We start from the raw sequence: 23,231 nt of genomic DNA, 5'->3' as shown, positions 1-23,231 counted from the left end.
TTGCACTGATTATTTGAGTAGTTTTTTGTGCGTTGTGAGATACAAAAATATAGAAGCGTTAAACTTTTCCGACTTAAGTAAAATTTTATCTTCATATCGCTTTTTTAATAGTAATTAGACTTAAATCAAAACTTTCAAACTGGTTTCTCTCGACAGGAGAAAACTTTTTGCATGTCGTTAGATTGACAAACAGTGCTTTAAGATGGTATATCACTGCAACCATTCCGATGATTACTTTGCTACCTGATTTTGCAAGAAAAAAGCGTTAAGAAACAAGAAATGCCGGTTGGTGTGCAAGTAGCACTGAGTTCAAACCACATTCATAAACAAAAAAAGTACGAAAATGTATTAAAAAATTACATTTTTGTACTGATATTTTGAGTAGATTTTGAGCACTGTGCGATACAAAAATATAGAAGCGTTAAATTTTTCCGACTTAAGTAAAAAATTTATCTTCATATCGCTTTTTTAATAGTAATTAGACTTAAATCAAAACTTTCAAACTGGTTTCTCCCGACAGGAGAAAACTTTTTGCATGTCGTTAGATTGACAAACAGTGCTTTAAGATGGTATATCACTGCAGCCATTCCGATGATTACTTTGCTACCTGATTTTGCAAGAAAAAAAGCGTTAAGAAACAAGAAATGCCGGTGGCTGTGCAAGTAGCACTGAGTTCAAACCACATTCATAAATAAAAAATTTACGAAAATGTATTAAAAAACTACATTTTTCTACTTGATAATTTGAGTAGTTTTTTGTGCGTTGTGTGATATAAAAATAAAGAAGCGTAGAACGTTGGTGAACTAAGCATAATCGAAAACAACAAACTTCGAAAAATGAACCTCCAACAAAATGAAAAAAACTGAAAAGCGCTAAAAACAACACGAATTTACCTGAAGAAATACTAATTCTTTCTTCTCTTGAATGATAATCGTTTTTAAACAAAACCTCAGCTGAGCTTCGAGCCACTTGCTACATAACAGGATTAAAACACCATGACCTGCAAGAAGATAACTTCGAACGAAAAAATTGGAAAAACAAAAAAAAATGAAAAACAGAACTTTTTCAAGTTTAATTTATTTAGGTTTTTTTAACTTATTGATCTTAGTATTTGACTCTTATTGATCTTAGACATAAAATCGCTAATAAATGCAAATTTAAAAATTCCGTGCGCACTGAACGACGAAGCAATTTTTTCAAAAAAATTCAAAAAAGAAAGTTTTGTGACTCAAGTACTTCCACTGGTGGTATTCAGAAAAATAAAATAATGCTACATCTAGAAAAAGAGAATTCGTGATACTGGATCAAAACGGAGTAAAATAAACAGACAGAAGATGGTGCAAAAAAAAAGAAAACCGAGCTCCCGGCCCGCATTAAAACCACAGGCCTTTGTCGTCTCAAACTTATGCGTTACCTCTACACCAGATGCACTGGACGGTAAATTAAACTTGAAATTATTATAAAGCAAGTTGAAACACTTGTAATAATTGAATAGAAAGGTTTTAAAAAACTTGATACATCCCGCAAAAGTTGGGACGAAATCCATGAGGCCGACAAAAAAATCAATTTAATTCTGAAAAATTTCCCAGTAACAAACATTGCACCCAGTAGTTAAATTTGAATTTTCATGAAAATGAGCACGTCAGCAACATATCAGCATAGTCAGCAGCATAGCGGCAAGTGATTTACATGATTTTGTTAAAATAGTTATAAACACGAAAAAAAGCCTATATTCCGATTTGATAACGCTTGCTACTCGCAAGCGAAACAAGACGACACTTTGAAACTCGAACCCACTCGCTAGTCTCGCTCCAAATTGGAAACGCAAAAACTTCAAACCGGTTTTTCTCGACTTTTTAAAAGCCGTTCGTTAGAATCAAGTTCGAAAGGTCTTTAATGTGTAATGTATATCACTCCTAACCGCGCACATCTGTATGGGGAGGGTAAGTTAGTGCCACTTGCTGCTGTATAAATCGCGCGTTGGGTCATCACTTAAAGGCGGCACTTCTGGGCCCTGTATTGTTCCTCGAACCATACCGCTGATTATTTGTAGTACCTGATTTTGCATTCAAAATGAAAAAATTAACGACTACACACCCGAATACGACGTTTTTCTCTACACTTTTAGTGATGGAAAAAAGAATTGCAAAGAATTTCTCATTAGATGCAAATTTTTCTCTACACTTTTAGTGATGGAAAAAAGAATTGCAAAGAATTTCTCATTAGATGCAAAGAATTTCTAATTGACTCTTAAACTCATTATTGCCAGGAAGCCATTACGACGAACATATGTACCGTCAGCAAACGATTGTAACTATTACTTTTTGTTGCTAATTAATTCTAAAATCTAACACATTCAGCAGTGCTACTAGAAATTGCACCATATTAATCACACACATACATAAAGGTGGAATCCCTCATACACCAAGGACCAAATGCGCGAAAATAAAAATCAGCCAATCAGATTTCACTAATCTAAAATTTGGAAAGAAAGAGTGAAAATCTGAAAGAAAGTAATTATTTCCAGGGACTTAATATTGATATTGGCCGAATGTAAAAGCGGCAGAAATATGCCAAACCTTCAAATTGTCACTGACCGCCGCCCAATTTCAACAAGTTTTATATTTCAAGGGTTTCGCTTAATTCATTTTTTTGTGCTTCATTTAATTCATTTTATTTGAATGGCGATTGATTCTTTTTAAAAATTGACGTTCGGCTAATTTTGTTTTCGGTCCTTCGCCTACAAGTTTTTCGCATATTCAGTCCTTCGGGCATGAGAATAGCCCCCATACATAAAGATTGACAAAATAACATTTTCAGAAATCGCTATATCAACCTAGAACATTCAGCATTCCAATAACCGATGACAAATTATTTTTTTCATCTTCATTTACACTAGATAGCGAAACAAGAACAACTGCGCCCAGAGTGTATAGAAAATTATACTCCTTCCATCCCTCGAGGATAATAATTGTTGACATCAGCATCAAACACCTCATGACTAGTGAAAGTGTCCCTATTTTTGTATTCCTCGTCAATCTTGTCGAGGCTAGTTCGTGATTTGTAGCATTGCTCAATAGCAGTAGAATTCCTAGAAGTATTATTTCTTTAGAATAAATTGCGTATTTGTAAATTGGTTCATTGTCGTATACTACAGGGATGAGAACTGCAATACGTGCCAAACTCATAGGAGCTGCATGGTTGAAGTAACTCTTGGTAACCAAGCTCCCTTCAGTTTCATTGAGGTCAATCCATTCCATATTAGGGCGCAAAAATCCTGTGAGCAGAAATAACCCGAGGACTATTGGTCCTAAGAAATGTGATGACCGAAAGTAAGCAATTGAAGCTTCGAAGTACACGAAAAACAACCCGACTATAAAACATGCAGTCAAAACCGACCCAGAAATTTGACGAGCAGATTTCCAGTTCCCGGTATGAACCAATCGACAGCAACGCACGTCTAAACTGAACGGCAGTAAGTTGATAAAAATTACACGAAAGAGAAGCATAGGAAGAAATACATAGACGGGATAAATAAACAACAGTGTAAAAATCAGAATAGAGGTCACAATTTTGAGACAGACGTAAGTTGTATTTTTAATTAAGTCATCCAAAATAGCGTTTAATTTAAACTTTTTCAAGAGTAACCCGCACGCAAACGTCAGTGCGTCGTGAACAAGTAAAACTGGTATGAAGTAACATTCCGCGGGAACGTGAGAAGCGAGGTATTTTTTCCATAAAAGGAAAAAAAGCGTGCAACTTCCCCAATTGATTAGTTGGAACCCTGTCATGACTAGGAAATGACCGAAATTAAACTTGAAATTATTATAAAGCAAGTTGAAACACTTGTAATAATTGAATAGAAAGGTTTTAAAAAACTTGATACATCCCGCAAAAGTTGGGACGAAATCCATGAGGCCGACAAAAAAATCAATTTAATTCTGAAAAATTTCCCAGTAACAAACATTGCACCCAGTAGTTAAATTTGAATTTTCATGAAAATGAGCACGTCAGCAACATATCAGCATAGTCAGCAGCATAGCGGCAAGTGATTTACATGATTTTGTTAAAATAGTTATAAACACGAAAAAAAGCCTATATTCCGATTTGATAACGCTTGCTACTCGCAAGCGAAACAAGACGACACTTTGAAACTCGAACCCACTCGCTAGTCTCGCTCCAAATTGGAAACGCAAAAACTTCAAACCGGTTTTTCTCGACTTTTTAAAAGCCGTTCGTTAGAATCAAGTTCGAAAGGTCTTTAATGTGTAATGTATATCACTCCTAACCGCGCACATCTGTATGGGGAGGGTAAGTTAGTGCCACTTGCTGCTGTATAAATCGCGCGTTGGGTCATCACTTAAAGGCGGCACTTCTGGGCCCTGTATTGTTCCTCGAACCATACCGCTGATTATTTGTAGTACCTGATTTTGCATTCAAAATGAAAAAATTAACGACTACACACCCGAATACGACGTTTTTCTCTACACTTTTAGTGATGGAAAAAAGAATTGCAAAGAATTTCTCATTAGATGCAAATTTTTCTCTACACTTTTAGTGATGGAAAAAAGAATTGCAAAGAATTTCTCATTAGATGCAAAGAATTTCTAATTGACTCTTAAACTCATTATTGCCAGGAAGCCATTACGACGAACATATGTACCGTCAGCAAACGATTGTAACTATTACTTTTTGTTGCTAATTAATTCTAAAATCTAACACATTCAGCAGTGCTACTAGAAATTGCACCATATTAATCACACACATACATAAAGGTGGAATCCCTCATACACCAAGGACCAAATGCGCGAAAATAAAAATCAGCCAATCAGATTTCAGTAATCTAAAATTTGGAAAGAAAGAGTGAAAATCTGAAAGAAAGTAATTATTTCCAGGGACTTAATATTGATATTGGCCGAATGTAAAAGCGGCAGAAATATGCCAAACCTTCAAATTGTCACTGACCGCCGCCCAATTTCAACAAGTTTTATATTTCAAGGGTTTCGCTTAATTCATTTTTTTGTGCTTCATTTAATTCATTTTATTTGAATGGCGATTGATTCTTTTTAAAAATTGACGTTCGGCTAATTTTGTTTTCGGTCCTTCGCCTACAAGTTTTTCGCATATTCAGTCCTTCGGGCATGAGAATAGCCCCCATACATAAAGATTGACAAAATAACATTTTCAGAAATCGCTATATCAACCTAGAACATTCAGCATTCCAATAACCGATGACAAATTATTTTTTTCATCTTCATTTACACTAGATAGCGAAACAAGAACAACTGCGCCCAGAGTGTATAGAAAATTATACTCCTTCCATCCCTCGAGGATAATAATTGTTGACATCAGCATCAAACACCTCATGACTAGTGAAAGTGTCCCTATTTTTGTATTCCTCGTCAATCTTGTCGAGGCTAGTTCGTGATTTGTAGCATTGCTCAATAGCAGTAGAATTCCTAGAAGTATTATTTCTTTAGAATAAATTGCGTATTTGTAAATTGGTTCATTGTCGTATACTACAGGGATGAGAACTGCAATACGTGCCAAACTCATAGGAGCTGCATGGTTGAAGTAACTCTTGGTAACCAAGCTCCCTTCAGTTTCATTGAGGTCAATCCATTCCATATTAGGGCGCAAAAATCCTGTGAGCAGAAATAACCCGAGGACTATTGGTCCTAAGAAATGTGATGACCGAAAGTAAGCAATTGAAGCTTCGAAGTACACGAAAAACAACCCGACTATAAAACATGCAGTCAAAACCGACCCAGAAATTTGACGAGCAGATTTCCAGTTCCCGGTATGAACCAATCGACAGCAACGCACGTCTAAACTGAACGGCAGTAAGTTGATAAAAATTACACGAAAGAGAAGCATAGGAAGAAATACATAGACGGGATAAATAAACAACAGTGTAAAAATCAGAATAGAGGTCACAATTTTGAGACAGACGTAAGTTGTATTTTTAATTAAGTCATCCAAAATAGCGTTTAATTTAAACTTTTTCAAGAGTAACCCGCACGCAAACGTCAGTGCGTCGTGAACAAGTAAAACTGGTATGAAGTAACATTCCGCGGGAACGTGAGAAGCGAGGTATTTTTTCCATAAAAGGAAAAAAAGCGTGCAACTTCCCCAATTGATTAGTTGGAACCCTGTCATGACTAGGAAATGACCGAAATTAGATTGCTGTAAATTATTCATTGCTGATTAGAATTAAATGAAACTTCAGAGAAAGAAATAGAAATATTAGCTACAAGTTGAATCCTTTAAGTTTTGAGGTTCGCATTACGAATAGATGCATTTACGCTGTAGAAGAAACTATGACAAAATATGCAGATATAAACTGTAGTATACCATAGATGCTTGGCGCACATTGAAAGAAACGCAGGAAAGTTTGTGCAAAAACCATTAGTGTACATAAGCATATTAGTTATGAATAGAGCTTGAAAACAATGTGCGTTTCATAATAATCTGAAACAAAACAAAAAACAATTAGTTCATAAAATCTATTTCTACGATAGTCTTTTGATGCTTGTCCCTGAGGATGCGGTCTCCTTCATCTGCTAGTAAAACTATTAGAAGGCCATGTCCAACACAAATATAATCTGGTATAAAAGTCAATCGTTGCTGAATTTGATAATAAACAAAAAACCGACAAAAAATGTTGACCACTTTGGTTGAAAAACTAATACAAGGACGAAAACCATTTTGATATTTGAACTTTTCAGTTAAACAACAAAACCGTCTGTTTTAAATTTTCTGACCTGATAGTTTCTCACCATCTGACGTGATAGTTTAAGTGCGAACACCCTCCATCCCCGAAGAGCAAACACCGGTTCGAGAATTACGTTCGGTCGCTAAATAGCTAAGTGTGTTATAATATTTTTCCACAATTATAAGTCTCAATCAGTGAATCGACCGCTTTAAGCGGAAGCGGCCGGAAAAAGCGGTAAACCAGTTGAAATAAGCGAAAGCGGAATGATTTTTGTAAAAGCGGCAGAAAAGCGCTAAAAGCGCGACTCATTTTCAGAAAAGCTATTATTCACACGTAAAAATGTTGCAGAGCGCTTGTCGAGTTACTTATTCTCTCCCATTGTCAAAATCAACAACCCACTTCATTTTTGGTCGACTTATCCAGGAAGCATACAAAACTTTGTTTTCAACGCACTTTCTGTGAGCCCTGACACAGGTAGTGTCGAGAGACTTTTTTTCTACCAGCGGAAACATTCTCTCAAAAAAACGTAATCGCTTGGGCGCAAAAGTTCTCGAGAATCTTCTGTACTTAAAACTCATTGATTTAATTCAATTAATATTTCCTTGTTTGTTTTCTTAAAAAGCGGAGATCTATAATTTAGAAAAGCGGTAAAAGCGAAAAGCGGCTTCGAAAAAAGCGGAAGCGGCAAAAAGCGGCTTTTTCATAAGCGGTCAATTCACTGGTCTCAATGCGTGTCAAAAAGCAAAAAAACCCATGGGCTGCGTGCGTTTATTTACAATCAAGATTCAAAATCGCGCGTTCTCAAAAAAATATATCCCTATCCCCGTGCACTATCTGCGCTTATTCATATTGGTGCGTACTCGCGAAGCCAACGCACTCAAATTGAGTTCATAGAACTCAGTGCTCGGCTAACCGCTAAAGCAACAGGTGGGTTAACTTTCCATTTCAGACTTTGTGCCAAGCTGTGCTTTTGCGTGCAAGAAAATCTTTTTCGGCTATTAGTTGTTGCCATTATCGGACTAAATAACCAAATGACTGAGAAAGTACATTTCGATCGAAATTATGCACGAGATTTTATCAATGGATGAAACAATCTCACTAAGTATAGACCATGTGGTTATACAGGAAAACAGAAGCACCATCGCTTTTCAGAACTTCTTCTGATTGAGACGTGAAACTGTCCAAAATATTCTATCCCATATTTCGCGAAGAATGACTAGCAATACCTGGGTCGTGTAACTACAATTTTTGCAATCTGAAGCTTGACAGTTGTTACTTTGCGCTGCCTACAGATAATGCAATGAACTACAAAGGATTTAACGAGGAGCGAAGATTCACAATATCAAACTCCATATGAACTATAATTCACATTTAGTCCACGAACTGATGTGAATGACTGCGGATACCATGAACAAAGCTTTTTTACGGTAAATTCCGGCCATCGAAAAAAACTAGGGTGCTTGATGTCATATGCTTTGTTCACGAGGCGGTAAATTCAACCTGTCGAACTAATGAGGTTCGCGAGGCCAATAAACAATGCGTTTGAAGCAAAACGAATCGCCTTCCTGGCTGCTTTATAGTTTGCTAATGTTTGATAGAAATGTGTATGACTCGTATACTAAAGGAAAGAAAAAGTAACTTAACACAAGAAAGGTGATCTTCCACAAGAAAGCGCATAACTATTTTTTTTTTCGTTTCTGCAGGGTCGGTTTATTCCTAGTTATACAGATCATTTTCATTTCAGCTCTAATTTCGATTTCAATCTGACACGAGGAGTGATCCTGCTGGTATTTGAACTAAGAACAAAGTTTTGCATATCCGTCTTTAAATTCCAATCCAGTTCAGGTTCACTTCGTGTCAAAGACGAATATGCAAAATTTTAATCTCAGTTCAAATACCAGCGCGGCACCATCAGCTACTATCCGGGTACCATAAGAAACTAGGTCGAACAACATGGAGGGTTAGTTCATGTTGAAACCCTTTCAACCTTGATTTTTAAGCAGCCATAAAACAATTCAATGGTTGTCGCTTAAAGGCTTCAAACCAAGGGGCTTCAGTTTCGAAAGGACGTTTTGCACAATTAAAAATTATTTCTACAAATCACTCTTAAAAACATAGCTAACAGAAAGTGGGAAATTAATCCATAAACGCAAGGAAACAACAAAAACACTGATTTGTTGGAAAACTTTAAATTTCAAAATGGCATCTATGCTCTTGGAGTTTCAAGAACAGTTTATGATTTGACACTTTTATGATACAATTAACCCAATTCAGAAAACTGGACCAATAAAAAAAAATTTTATTCCACATAAATTTCTTTAAACATTCAAAAATAACCTGAAACAAAAGTTCACTTGAAAAATTGTATCAGATGTATTTTTTACTGTCAATTATTTGAACCTTTTTGCGCACTATAACAACCAGCAGCTACTGATTCAGTGTCCTCGTGATTTTCCTTCCGCACAGAAACTAAGCGGAGTTTCACACTACTTGCGATACATCAAAAGCATTGTATGGCAAGCTAGCAGACAGAAATTGAGACGAAAACCTCGTAGACGAAAAATTCCTTGAAAAGATACCGGAAAAGACCGACTATTCCAAAAATTTAATACGTTTGTCTCAAAAATTAAATTTCCAATCGAAAGATACATGTCTTGAAACAAAACGGCCAGAGATAATTTCGAGTCAAAACCGAGTCAACACTACAAACGTTCAGACGAACCCCAAATTAATTTTATAAAAACTTCAGCTGTAAATATCTGAAACTCGGAGTTAGTACATTATTGTCACCCTTAAAAACACGCAATATGAGGTGATTGTGCAGATACAACTAACCAAAAATCAGAGCTGTTAAATGTGAAGTTACAGTTAAAATGAAAATGGATCGGATACTAAATCTGATTAAAATCAATGCAGACGAAAATCAGCTGAAAAAACCGAAGTAGACCCAAAACAAATCACATAAATTTCGAACACAAAGGCGCCACTAAATCGGTAAAATCGCCACTAAACCGATAAAATCGAGAAAAAAATCAAAATGCCGAAATGTATCAAAACGAAAAAAAAGTATCAAAAACTCACACCAATACAATATAAGGTAGAAATAGAGTTAGAAGAAGATTTACCGAGTTGTAAACAAGCCGAAAAGACCTGAGAGGAAACCTTTTAAGCCGAAAAAAATTCAAAAAAAAACTTAAAAACTAATAAAAAAATGTTTATCTTCCATTACCCTCAATACACACAAACAGGCTCAACAAACTACGAATTATGAGGCCAATAAGCCGATATAAAACAGGCCAAAATTCATCAACCACAGAAAAAAAAAGAAACAAAAACATAAAACTTAAAAAAAAACACTAAAAACTAATAAAAAGTTGTTAGAGCCCCATTCTCTTCAATACCAGATGCACACAACCATAGGTCCAGCTAAATTTGGAGATAATTGTTTGATAATTTTGGATACTGTTGTTTTGATTCGGGATGAAATGGGTAATTTCACAAATTGGGCTTCATCCAAAACCTTGCCACTAAAATATCAGTAAAAATTTTAGTTACTTTGGAATTTTCCCAGAGAGTTTTTTGCACACATTTTGTCGTAGCATCTTATGCACTGAGGTTTCCCACAACCCAATGCCTCGATTAAACCCTTGATATCAGTTTGAGTTGTTTTCGAGAAGTCCAAAAAATTCAAACGGACAAGAAATCAGAACATTGACTTTTCTCAAGGCCAATACTTTGGACGTGAGCGCTTACAAACGGGAGTTTCACTTTTTTTCCAGTTTTTTCTATAGAATCTAAAATCCCATGTTTGAGAGGGTAGTTTTTGAGAAAAGTAAAAAATTTCAAAAAACGGTAAAAAAAAATCTTAAGTTTCACTTTCCGAGAGTCATAACTTTTCGTTTGAAAAAAATTTGCGCATAACCGCTTATTCAGGGGACCTTTCAACAGACCGTTCTTCCCATTGAAAACAAAATCTCAAATTTGGGAGGGTACTATTCAAGAAAAATCAAAAAGTTCCAAAAACGTTAAAAAAGTCACAAATACGACTTTTCCGAGGGTTACAACTTTTCTCATTAAAAATTCGGGCTTAGCCGCTGAAACAGGGGGGCTTCCCACAACCCAATTTTTCTAATAAAACAGCTCAGGTTTGGGTGGCTAGTTTTTGAGAGTGGGAGGTTAGTAACCGAATTGTTATATTTTCGAACCGACTTTCTCTCTAAGCTAAAAACAATGCCAATAAAGTTACTATTTTAAAACATCTCGAGAATAATTTCCAATAAAAATATAAAATAGCACCAATTCATCCGATATAGACTATTTTGCACGTGGTAATTGCACTAGAGAAACTCTGGAAAATATTTGAGATATCACACCAGATACCGTTCCCATCTTGGTTTCATATCTTCTTTATGTTGTCTCAAAACAAATTGTTGATACCTTCGATAAAAAGTCTTCTATGGTATCATAAGCTTCATCTATCATTTGTTCCGCCCTTGTTAAGTCTTGATCGTCGTATGTCTCAATTATCTCTCTGATGTAACCGTTCTTCATCATCACTAACATGGCACCTATCTCTGAGTCTTCTGAAATATCTATACACTTCAATTCAGCTACAATCGGGTCGAGTTCCTCAATAAGTTCTTGCTTCTCGAAGAAAATTGTTGAAAAATACTCGTCATAAACAAGCTCATCGGCTGTCCCTCTCGCAGACACGGTCTTCTAAAATTTAGGAAATTTTAAACTCAAAAATAGCCGTTATTAAAATTTCTTAACAGCCGTCATTAAGCGAAAAAACAATGAAGTTAAAAAGAAAAAATTGAAGTTAAAAAAGAAGTTTAAAATAAAATTTTATTGTTCGAAAATGGCAGAGGTCTGGAAATGAAGAAGACCGGGTGATATATCGGAGACAGAACACAGTCGCGAACATCTAGTTGATGAAGTTTAAAAAGAATCAAGCCAGAAACGGTTGCAAAATCTCTCAAAAGGGAGACACGACTCAAAACATTTCGCCTGACCAAGGAAACGAACGATAAAAAAATATGATTGGAGCAAAACTCGTTTAATGCGAAGGAAAACTCTTGATTGTGAAAAGATATTATCTCGCAGTGGCGAAGCTACTTCCAAATCTTTTAGATGAGAGAAGTCCATTTGAAACGGAAGATATTCTCCCTGGCCGATCCATTGGAGGAATTCACTATCCAAGTAAGCACTGGCACAGAAAAAAATGAAAATAAGAAAAGCCCAGGATCAACAGGGATAACTTTAGACCTGATGAAATCTTCCTGGACATTCTGAAGTCCCTTAGGAAGTCTGAGACTATGGTCTAATCCCTTCCGATTAGAGCGAGAGTTAAATTAGCATTTTACAAAGAATAAGGCGACCCGTTAGAATGAGATCCTAATGAGGCATCCGATTACTGGAACATGCACTAAAAACTTTTGAGGGCTAGAAAAGCGTATTAGCCAATTGATGAAATTAGACAACATACCATTTGGCTTTATGAGTGGTAAATCGATGGTGTTTTTCTCATAAGACAAATAAAGGAACAATTTGCGGAAAAAAGCTTTCGACCGTGTTCCCAGAGAAATGATCCCTTGGGCTCTCGGGAAACAGAGATTTCACAAAAATCTGTTACAACTGATAATGTATCTGTACACAGAGTCAAAAAACCAGAGTTTGACGGCCCCAGGGATGCAGTGATTATTTCGGAATTTAAGTAGGTGTGCATCAAGGACCAGCACTAAGCCCATTGCTATTTATAATAGTAATGGAGGAGGCTACGAGAAACTGTGGCTCCACAGTACCGTGTGATACGCTATATGCGGATGACCTTGTGATATCAGCTGAAACGGCATTCCAGTCTATTGAGAAGTTTGATACTTGGAATTAGGCTTTACAAAAACGAGGTATGAAAATTACCTTCGATAAGAAAAATCATTTGATTTCAGGCCGAAAGTGAATTCCTCAAAACATCGGAAAAACTTCATGCGCTTGTTGTTGAAGGGGGTTGACGCCAATTCAATACGGTGCAGTTTTTGTAATCGATGTATGCATTAAAAAACGCAGGGTCTGAGGAAAATACCAAAATATTATACTAATTATATTTCTCTAAGATTCCATAATCCTTCCATTATCAGTTAAACCAATCTACTCTACGGAAAAACCCATCTGAAACCCTGGAGACTGTCAAAAAAAAATTCTATCTGGGTGACATGATTAAAGATATTGACTTGGTTAAAAGGTGTCGTATCTACGGAGCTTGTCTCCGGCCAGTTCTAACGTATTGATCTGAAGCCTGGCCGCAGACTCAGGAGGTATCCAGCTTTCTCAAAAAAAATGTGCTGATATGAAAGCTTAGTGTACGATTACAGAGGTCAATTATACAGACAGAGTTACGAATGAAGCAGTAATTAAATAACAGGTCTGATTGATCTGGACAAACTACAAAGCACTTAGGGCTACGATGGTTTCGCCATGTTCAACAAAAAAAAGCATGATCGAAAGCAAACAGACCATGTTTCAGTCCCATGGAAAATACCAGCAGGAAGACTTACAAACACTGCATCGACTGTTTTAGAAGGGGCACGAACAGTTTAAATCTCAAACCCACAGACTGCATTTATCGAATGGCACGGTAAAACGTATGATCTTCCATTAAATAGCTCGAATGCTCTCATCTGAAAGCTCGAATTGGTCAAGCTATCCAGATACATCATTATTTACGCACTTTCCGTATGTCCAACCCCTCTACAATGAGAAAGCGGACAATAACGGATTTGTAGTTAGCAGTACTAGTAGTAGTAGCCGTTGTTAATAATACTTTAACACTATTTACCATCCAAACTGCAATTTATATCCAAGTCAGCCAAATGAGGACAGTAACCCGCTCATATTTCTCTGAATATTATTTAGAACTCTTTTTGATTCCAAGTCTCAATAGCTAGACTACACCGCCTAAACCAAGCCTCCAATGGTTATTCTTTGTTTTATATGGAGATTTCTACGAAACCAGCATTGACTTTCAAAAAAAAAACCAGCAAATAAGGGCACTTGATTCCTGTGGTTCTTCAGTCACACTCAAACAACCTCAAAATGGCAAGAAAAAAGCTTCGAAAATGAAAAAAATATATGAAACAAAGAGGCGAAGCGGAGCTTCGCAACCTTTGCGATACAACACAAATAAAAAAGCCAAAAAACTATATGTTGAACAAACTAGGTTCACCTAGTTTTTTCAAGATATAGTTTTTTGACTTTTTATGTTTGTGTTGTATCGCAAAGGATGCGAAGCTCCGCTTCGCCTCTGTGTTTATTATTTTCTACACGTCTCGATTAAAAAACCATCTGGGGGCCCAGTTAAAGCTGGAGGTACGTGCTGGACACTGAATGAAATTTCTATACTCATGCGGCACTAAAATGTGATTTCAAAATTTGGACTTTGCCCAAAACCTTAGTTGTTTCTCTACTAATTTTGAGGCAATCAATTTTCTCAAGGATATAACATTTCTGTTACAACAAGCACAGAAGTCGCCGCTTGTAGGAACAATTATTGCAACCAGTTTTTCAAATGAACTTTTCATCTCAGATTTGATTGGGTGTTTATTAAGAAAATTCAATAAACGCTAAAAAAAAACGTTCAACAGTTCTGTAAGACCGGTCAAAAGACTTTCCAAAAATGCTTCGGCAAACAGCAGGTTGTGGCCCCGTATTCAGAGAAGATTCCCAAAATCGGGTTTTTTCATTAAGCACAACCTGAGAATTGACACGGTAGTTTTTGCGTTAACTCAGAAAGTTGCCAAAAAATTGTCAAACCTTTGACTTGTTTGAAGGCCAGAACTTTTTTCTTAAACGAACTGGGCAATGCCAATTATAAACATAGGCTTTCAACAACCTATTATTTTGATTATACCTATGATATCAGATTTGGCAGAATAGCTAGCGAGAAAAATCCAAAAAAAACGGTCAACAAAACGGAGAAAATTCCAAAAAACAGTCAACGTTTTTCAAAAACCACAGTTTTTTGTGTAAAAAAAAGAGCAGAGCCCCTCGCGCAGAAGAAATTTAAGCAAGCTATAATTTCGATTGAACCCAAAATGTCAGGCTTGAAAGGGTAGTTTCCGATTATAAAATTTGTTTTCAAAATATGAGCCTCTAACCAAATGAGCTTACCACAACCTTCTTTGAATTGAACCCAAAATCTCAGATATGGCAGGGAAGATCTCGAGAATACTCAAAAAGTTTGAAAAACGGTCAAAATCAAAAAAAATTTGAGTATTAAAAACGTTGTGAGTGACCACTAATGCAGAGGAGCTTTCCAGTGCCCGTTAACTCCCTTGAACCCACAACATCAGATTTGAGATATTAATTTGCGAGAAAAGTCAAAAAGAATCACAAAACCGTCAAAAAACACAAAGTGGATTATTCTGAGGGCCATAACATTTTGTGCAAAAAAATTGGGCGTAACCGCTTATGCTGGGAGCTTTCTAAACAGTTCTAATCATTTAAACCAAAACTCAGATTTGAGAGGGGTAGTTATCGAGAAAACAAAAAATCAAAATAGGGGTCAAATAATCTCCCACGCTTTTTCTAAGGCGGTAAACAAAGGGGTGAGGTAGAAAAGACTCTAGGGGAATATTGAGACACACAGGGAAGTGGGCGTTATTTCAATCAATACCTTTTTATGACACTCATAAGTAGAAGTGTGAGAGAAAAACAAACATTTTTGCGAAATGTGAAAACGTTTTCAAAAAAAAATAAATTTCAACAAACTGATTGGTAAACATACAACCAGCTTGACAAGTGCGGAGGACGTGTTAAAATTGTGTTTCCCAAAGTCCCAAAATTAGGTCATTGATCCGATGAAAAATAGGCCGAATTAATTTAGGCCGAGGAATTTTTTTTAGCGAAACAAAAAAAAGAAAATACGATGTCAAGGAAGTAAAATTACATAAGATTGTAGGACGAAATCAAACACTAAAAGCAACATTAAAGAAAAAAGCGCGCAGCAAAAAATACGATTGCAAGATATGACTACTAAGTAGGCAAAAAATACGCAGACAAGTAATTGGCCGAAAATTTTCTTTGAAACAGAACATTTCCCGTTTGACCTTTGGCTTCCAAGGCATAATCGTTACCGCCAGTCTAAAGTGGCGGGCAACGCAATATTCCATTTCGATAACGCTTGCTAATCGCAAGCGTAAATATACCTCGTAAGAACACACTGACTTAATAACAACTTCGCACACTTGTAACTGAACTCCAAACCTGTCGCTTGAGGACAAGAAGATAAAACTTGCTGCTACAAATGTGAACACATTATCATCAGACCATAGAGGTCTGCGTTCTACAAAGTTCCAACACACACACTTAAAAAAACGATTTGAATAGCAAGTTAAATTTGTTAGCTTTTCAGACAAAACCTAGAGAATCCCCAATAACCGAATGCTATGAAGGCAGAAAAGAATCTTCCAACCAAACTCATTCATGGAAAGCGACTCAAAACAAAAATATTAGGTTTTAAGAATCTATTAGAAAAATAAATCGGCTGGAGAACTTGAAAAAAAATGGCTGTCCACCTTTCCTGTTAAATTTTTCTATAATTTTAACTGGAGTCAAAAAAACGTAAAAACTAGAGTGAAATTGAACTTGGGAGGCTATCCTTTTATCAAATTTAGCCTGAAAAAAAAAACGAACCAGTATTTCTCGAAAGTGAGACAAAATTTATTCCGACCATTTGAAAACAATTGAGGCACTTTGTATTTGGGTGTGCTTTAGTTTTTTTGTTCTCCACGCCAAAATTTAAAGTACCTTAAATAATCATCGCAATGGGTCGAGTGATTATCATAAAAAAGCCCTTCCAGTCGTGTTTCGAACGACATTATCAATTCTCAAAACTTTTTCCAGTATCGAAAAAAACCGGTTTGAAATTTTTGATATGATCAATAGTCCCTAAACTATGATGGTTTGAATATGGCTTAATTTCTCTATTTCTATTTAACTATTTCTCTATAAATGATTTTTTATGCGTCCCCTTAAATTAATTAAAGTCTCTGAAATTGGCCATCTAATTTGATTATGCAATATTTTAACTTTGATTATAACACCTTAGTTTGATGTTTATAAGAAGGTTTAGGGTCATAAAATCAGGTCAGTTCACCTTTGATGCTCCTAGATAGGCTGTAATTTTTGGACTTCATTGATTTAGTTCACAGAATTTGTACACATCGTTGAATTTTGTAATGCTAACTGGAATATAAAACATAGCCAGTCGAAAATTGCAAAAGAGTAATGAACGCAAGTAAACATTAAAAAAACGCTGACGTTGTTAAAAAAATCTCAACTTTCGAAATTCAAAGAAAAAAATAGATGCCCATTAAGCTCTTTGAATTTCTAGAACGATTTATAATCGGTGCTTTTTTGATAACATAAACACAATTTGAGAAAATTGGATCAACTGGTGTTTAATCCGCGGAAAATCTAAAAATTAAATTCCTCTTTCGAAACTAGAAATCGTTCGGGTTTTTTGCGCAATTTCCAGGTTCGTAATTGGAGAGTACAATTGAACTCAAAAAGTGCACATATTCCTAAGTGCATCGATATTTAAAGACTTTTTCCTGAAAAAAAAAATCAGCAAGACCTATTTAAGAGTTTTCACTAGGTTCATTACTCTTAAAAATAGCTTATTTACGCTTAAATTTAGTTTTACTCGAGTTTTATTAACGCCATTGTGAGAATCAAAAACAGAAAAAATTTCTGCGAAAAAAACTGAAAAAATATTTTAATTTGAAAAAAATTAATTATAATTCTTTTTTCGTTTTTCTAGTTATTTTTCTGTTCAATTGTCGATGCTGTTCAATTGTCGATGGGATATGTCTCATTTACTACGATTGTCGGATATGTCTCATTTTTTATAAATCGCTGAATTTAGTGTCCATGAAAAAATACACCACCTTAAACTCTTTTTGAATATCAAGAATCTTTTCGTTCTGACCGCGTCCAAAATATACAGGCAGGAACTATGGATTAGCTATTGTTTTTCTGTCAAACTTTTAATACCTCACAGAAAGCTCGCAGGTGGGTCAAGTGGGGCATCAAACTTAAAATGTTGTTGAAGATAAATATCTAAAGTTTTCCTAAAAATTCTAATCAAAACTTTAAGCGACTGGACGGAATTTAGCCATCGGCTTTTTCCGACGTATATTGAATACCTTTGATTTCCCTAGGATGGTAATAAATGGTCAAGTGATTATTCATTTTAAAGACACAATGGTTGCTATTCAATTTTTTTTAAAAACGGCTCTGAAGAAAAACGGCTCTGAACTTTGTCGTTTTTCATACTGAATCCGAAGCAAACGGATTACACAATGAGAGACTGAACTCTCAAATTAGGTACACTTCAATTTTTATATCATCTTTGCGGTTTATAACTAATTCAATCGACCTAAACTGAAATAAAATCAGAAGTATTTTTTTGTTTCTTTTTTTAGAATTTCTCTAATTTAATTGCTGTTCTCGGAACCCTATGTTATACTTGCACCGCAATCGGTTTACTTGATTAACTTCTATAGTTACTTTAATGTCAAGTAAACTTTTGGCGTTTGGATGCAAACGTAAAACAGAGGCGAAACAGCACTTCCCAAAGACAAGCAAAAAAATGGCCAATTTATTTTGTACGGAAAATATTGGAACCAATTACCTTGCCGCAGTTCATTTTGGAACGGTAATTTGAGCGCCTTGAAAATTAGATTAATTCGACTCGCTCACATGTGAGATGTGCAACATCGAGCATCAAGATCTTGGCGTTGAATTAAAGGTAAATTAAACATGGCTCTCTTACATAATGGGTTGCTTCTCTTCGTTTCACTCCAATAACATCGAGCACCTTCAGTTTTGTTCCTCCTTGATCTTGTGACTGCAGCAGTTCTACAATATCCAAATTATCCAGCGTCAGTACCATCCTGTCCGCAATTCTTCTAGCTTGTTTCTCTGACGCCCATTCTTCTAGAATCTGAGCCAGACGCTCTGCAAGTTGCTGCGTATCTTGTTCCATCTGTTTTTTTACCCTTAAATAATGACCATGCACGAGCCTCATTGCATACAAATCTTCATCTGTGGTGATAAGGTCGTCAGACGGGTCAGCCATCTAAACAAATTAATACTCAATGTCCCTCAAGAAGAAAGTTTTTTACAGGAACGAGCTATCGTCGCCTGCTTCTTTAATTCTGCCGCAAACTCCTGCGTTTATTAAGATTTTCTATTTTTAAAAATCTTTTTGAAATTTGACGTTTTTCCTCCATGCCAATTCTGGTTTTGCAAAGAAAAGTCAAACTGGGTCACGTGATTCATCACATTAAAATCTTTTCAATTGTGATTGAAACTAATAAGAAAGAGAGTGGAAAAATGATGCTATTTGAACTAATTTAGAGCGCAGTTTGAGTGACTCTTTGCAAAAACGGAATCACTTTTAGTTAAATATCAATGTTCTAAACTTTCAGCTGTCAGTAATCGAGTCTGATGTCAGCGAGTGAGATCAATTTAAAGCCCCCTTTCAGTCATGATTCGAACGACACTGAAAACATTTTATAAAATTATCCCACTGTCAAGAAAAACTATTTTGAAAGATTTGCGTTTTGGTTCAATTTCGAGCGAGTAAAGCGATCGAGCAACGTTCTTTAATGAAAAATTAACTTTATTTTTGGCCTTTGGCTGCAAAACCAGATTGAACACGAAAAAAAAGAAAAATAATAATTACTAGTGAGTAACGCACCTCCGGTGATCGAATTTTTAACTCATAAAAACAGCATGTATTGGAAATAAGATCTGCATCCTTTGCGTGTACTCTGACAGCACCCAATTACAGGGTTGGTAATTTCAATTTTTCGAAGTTTTTTAAATCAAATTTTGAAAAACCATAAAATTTTGGGAAGTTTTTACATCTAATTCTTTGAAAATTTTTAATGGACATAAAAATGTCCCATCTCGGAAACCTAAAGCAATTGAATTTTTCGGAAACATCTCGGAAACCTAAAGCAATTGAATTTTTCTGACAATACCCAACTACAGCGCGTTCAAAATTTCATTTTTTGAGAAACTTTAATTTTAAGTTTCTAAAAAATTGTTTTAAAAAATCACAAAAACGAAATTTCTCGAAAATTTGAGCAGTCATATTTGGAGGCAACATTCTCAACCCCTGAGAGTACCCTGACAGCCCCAACTACAAGGTTAGAAATTCCAAATTTTAAAATTAATTTAAGTTTTCTGAAACTTTTTCAAAAAATCCAAAGAACGTCGCATCTAGAAAACTACCAAGATCTGAGCAGTCACATTTGAAGGCAAGATTTGCAATCTCTTAGAGTACTCTGAAGGTCCATTACTACAGGCTTGGCAAAATTTCACTAAAAAACGACATCTCGAAAACTACAAGTATTAGAGCAGTCATTTTTGGAAGCGAAATTCCCAATTCCTGGGAATACCTTGAAAGAGCCTCACTATAGAAATGGGAACTTCATATTTTGTAAAAAATTTCATATTTAAGTTCTTTGAACAAATAAAAAAAAGACATGACAATCGTCACATCTCAAAAACTTAGAGCATTTGAGAACTCGCATTTGGACGCAAGATTTGCAACTTGGAACTCCTGAGAGTACCCTAACAGTACCCAACTAAACGTTTGGGAATTTCAAATTTATTTTTTAAAATCTGAAAAACTTGAAAGAAATCATAAAACACGTCATATCTCGAAGACTACAAGGATTATTTTCAAGCAAGATTTGCAATCCTGGAGAGTACTCTGACAGCACCAAACTACAGGTTTGGGAATTTCAAATTTTTGCAATATACGATATACCTTAAACGTGGAAAAATTCTTTCGTGAATTATGCAAAAATAATACGTTGAAAAAACTTCAACATGGCGAGATAGTGAACCCCGATTTAAATAAATAATAGATTGGGCAAAAAATTAGAACAAAGATTATTTTTTTATTTAATTTTTTTCACCATTATATGCTTGTCATTCATTTTTTAAGACACTAATGTCACTACTTTCTACGCATTTTATTTTCAACTAGTTTCTACACGTTTCATTGTGCTCTAGTCACACCACGCAGTATGCACTACAAACTACTATAATTTGAAGCCAAAAAAAAAGAGAAAAAAAGTTTGTAGTTTCTTCATGATTAAGGCCCGAACATTCAGTGCTACTTGTACAGAAACTGGCTATCCTTGTTTCTATTGAGTTTAATTACTCATTGAGACTTCACTGTACAATAAAATTGAAATATGGTATTTTAAAAACCTGTGTGTAGACGTTGAAGATGTAACCAAGAACTCTATTCACTATTTCTCTCAACTCCTTTCCGCCTTGATTATGAGAATCCAACAGGTGAACAATGAAATTGTTGTCCAATTCCCGTAGATGCTCAATTACAACCTTCATCAGTGAATCAAACTTCTCATCTACCATTTTTGAGAGTGCCGCGTAAAGATACTTTTCTAGTTGCACCTTGCGCATACAACATGCTAAGAACTGATAGTCAATAGACGATTTAATTCCCATATTAGCCTTCGAAGCCATATCTGAAAAAAAAACATTTAACAATCAACGAATTGAGAAGCAGCACAAAGCCATAGAAGCCTAGATTTATAGCTGAATCCGTCTGCCATTTTAACGAGACAAAACCTTCAGTTTTTTGTCACTGACCAGCTAACGAGTTTTCTTTTGGCACAATTTAATGAAATTAATTTTTCACAGACCAAAACTCTGACGGTTCCTTAAGTGTCAGCACATAATAATTTGAGAAGGAATGGCACAACTTAAATAAGCAAATCAATGCACCGGCTTTTTCAAATATTTTAAGAAATAAAAAAATTGTATACAGAAAGTTTGTATGACGATAAGATTTTATTCAATATTTTTTTTACTATTTCGAAGAGGAAAAATAGAATTTCTTGTGAAAAATTGAGCCCCGCCAAAAAGATTTCCTTGATTGAATTGTAATAATCTAGCCTTCAACATTCTTTAACAATTGAAACCTCCAACAGGTTATTTGTTTCGCAAATCACTTGGTTGTCATGGCAAAAAATGTTATGACCTAAAAATAATTTTTGTGCTCGCGCTGCTAAAATATTTTTAAAGCGTTCGTTTCTAATATTCGCTTGTTTAAGTTTGGCATGCACACTTATTAGACTATTATCAACTAAATTTGCCTTCACATCGAATCTTATAAAACCACCCAATATACCATAAACCTGATGCATATCAGAGGTACACATTCTTGCTTAATTTTCGAGATTATCTAATTTTGGCCGTTGTTAAAAGCCACTCACTCAGAAAAAGCGGAGCATCGCACGACTTGCTATACATCCCAGACACAGCATGGCAAGCTATCCAACAGACAAGGAGACGAGAGCCATGGAATCAAAAAATGTTTTAAAAAAACTAGCAAAATTTGGTCTCTATTGTTGTTCATTTTGAGAAAAACCTGCTGAGAAAAAAACAGCCAGTTTTGATTAAACATTGAAACAAAATTTATGAATCGCTAACCAAGTCGTCGAAAAAATTGGGGTAGATGTCCACTGCTTCGCAACTAACACTTAAACAGAAAATCCCCCCTCGCCATTTTAAGGAGGATGATTAAAAAAACGCCAAAATTGAGTTTTGATGACAAATAAGGTAACCCCATTATGTTTGTTTAACTGTTTAATGAACAGAAGCGAGCAAATTTCTTGATATAAACAACAAGTTAATTACAATTTTCAATCCAAAAAGTTTCTGACTGAATATATTTTGCAAAAATTTTGAAATGAATTTTTGGTACTACTATGATAGAGTGGTCCCACGAAAAAGAAACTACGATAGACAGGTCCCGCATGTAATTCGCATGTTATAAAAAAGGCGTTTTTAGGCACTTTTTGGAAAACTTTAACCAAAAATTGCGTTTTTTTGGCACGCGCTCTCCCCTCAAAATTAGTAAACTTTGGCGCCAAAGGCGCCTTTAGAAAAATTTTAGGGTCAGTCAGCCAACAAGGGAAATCTCAAAATAGTACAAAGGGGGGACCCTTTGGGTCGGCATGGGGTCGAATCCCTGAGGGGGGGCGTCCCTCTCCCCTAAATCCGCCCCTGGTACCGAATAATTTATGCACAAATTAGATTTCAAAATAAAAACATGCGAAATGCATGCGGGACCTATCTATCATAGTTGCTTTTTCGACGGACTTCTCTCTCATAATATTACCTGAGTGTCTATTTACCCAATCAGATTCAACCACAATAATTTGATTTCAAGAAATATGTAGAAAAACTGATTTCGGGCCGTTTGAGACCCAAAAACTCTCCCATTTTCATCTGGAAAATTTTGAAGTATTTTGCAGTAGCTGATTTAGGGGGAGGGAGACGGCCCTTTGTTTTGTTTTGAGATAACCATTTTCGGCCGACTGACTTCAAAATTTTCTAAAGGCGCCCTTTGCGCCGATCACACTAATTTTGAGGGGGGGGGGGGGGCGCCGAAAAAACGCAATTT

At 35.7% G+C, this 23,231-nt stretch overlaps 2 protein-coding genes across 2 annotated transcripts in view; both read right to left on the bottom strand.

Moving 5' to 3' along the window:
* LOC134847972 (peroxisomal targeting signal 1 receptor-like) overlaps window positions 1-23,231 on the bottom strand; it is a 199,633-nt gene that overhangs the window by 16,344 nt on the left and 160,058 nt on the right. The gene's annotated exons all lie outside the window — the stretch shown is intronic.
* LOC134848267 (uncharacterized) lies at window positions 10,853-21,373 on the bottom strand. Its single transcript, XM_063865654.1, has 3 exons — window positions 21,008-21,373; window positions 18,549-18,854; window positions 10,853-11,434 (listed from the first exon to the last, which is right to left on the bottom strand). The coding sequence occupies exons 1-3, from the start codon at window positions 21,284-21,286 to the stop codon at window positions 11,123-11,125; spliced, it is 897 nt and encodes a 298-aa protein (XP_063721724.1). The 5' UTR covers window positions 21,287-21,373; the 3' UTR covers window positions 10,853-11,122.

This window comes from Symsagittifera roscoffensis, chromosome 6 (genome assembly GCF_963678635.1).
Source record: "Symsagittifera roscoffensis chromosome 6, txSymRosc1.1, whole genome shotgun sequence".
NCBI lineage: Eukaryota > Metazoa > Xenacoelomorpha > Acoela > Convolutidae > Symsagittifera > Symsagittifera roscoffensis.
This window is presented reverse-complemented; position numbering and strand designations above follow the sequence as displayed.

Excerpts from the sequence above, each read along its gene's own strand:
- LOC134848267 (XM_063865654.1), bottom strand. The coding sequence starts at position 21,286 with ATGGCTTCGAAGGCTAATATGGGAATTAAATCGTCTATTGACTATCAG. Across the intron at positions 18,855-21,007 it reads TCTTCAACGTCTACACACAG|ATGGCTGACCCGTCTGACGA; the intron begins GTTTTTAAAATA and ends TAATTTGTTTAG. Across the intron at positions 11,435-18,548 it reads GAAGAGAAGCAACCCATTAT|AAGACCGTGTCTGCGAGAGG; the intron begins GTAAGAGAGCCA and ends CCTAAATTTTAG.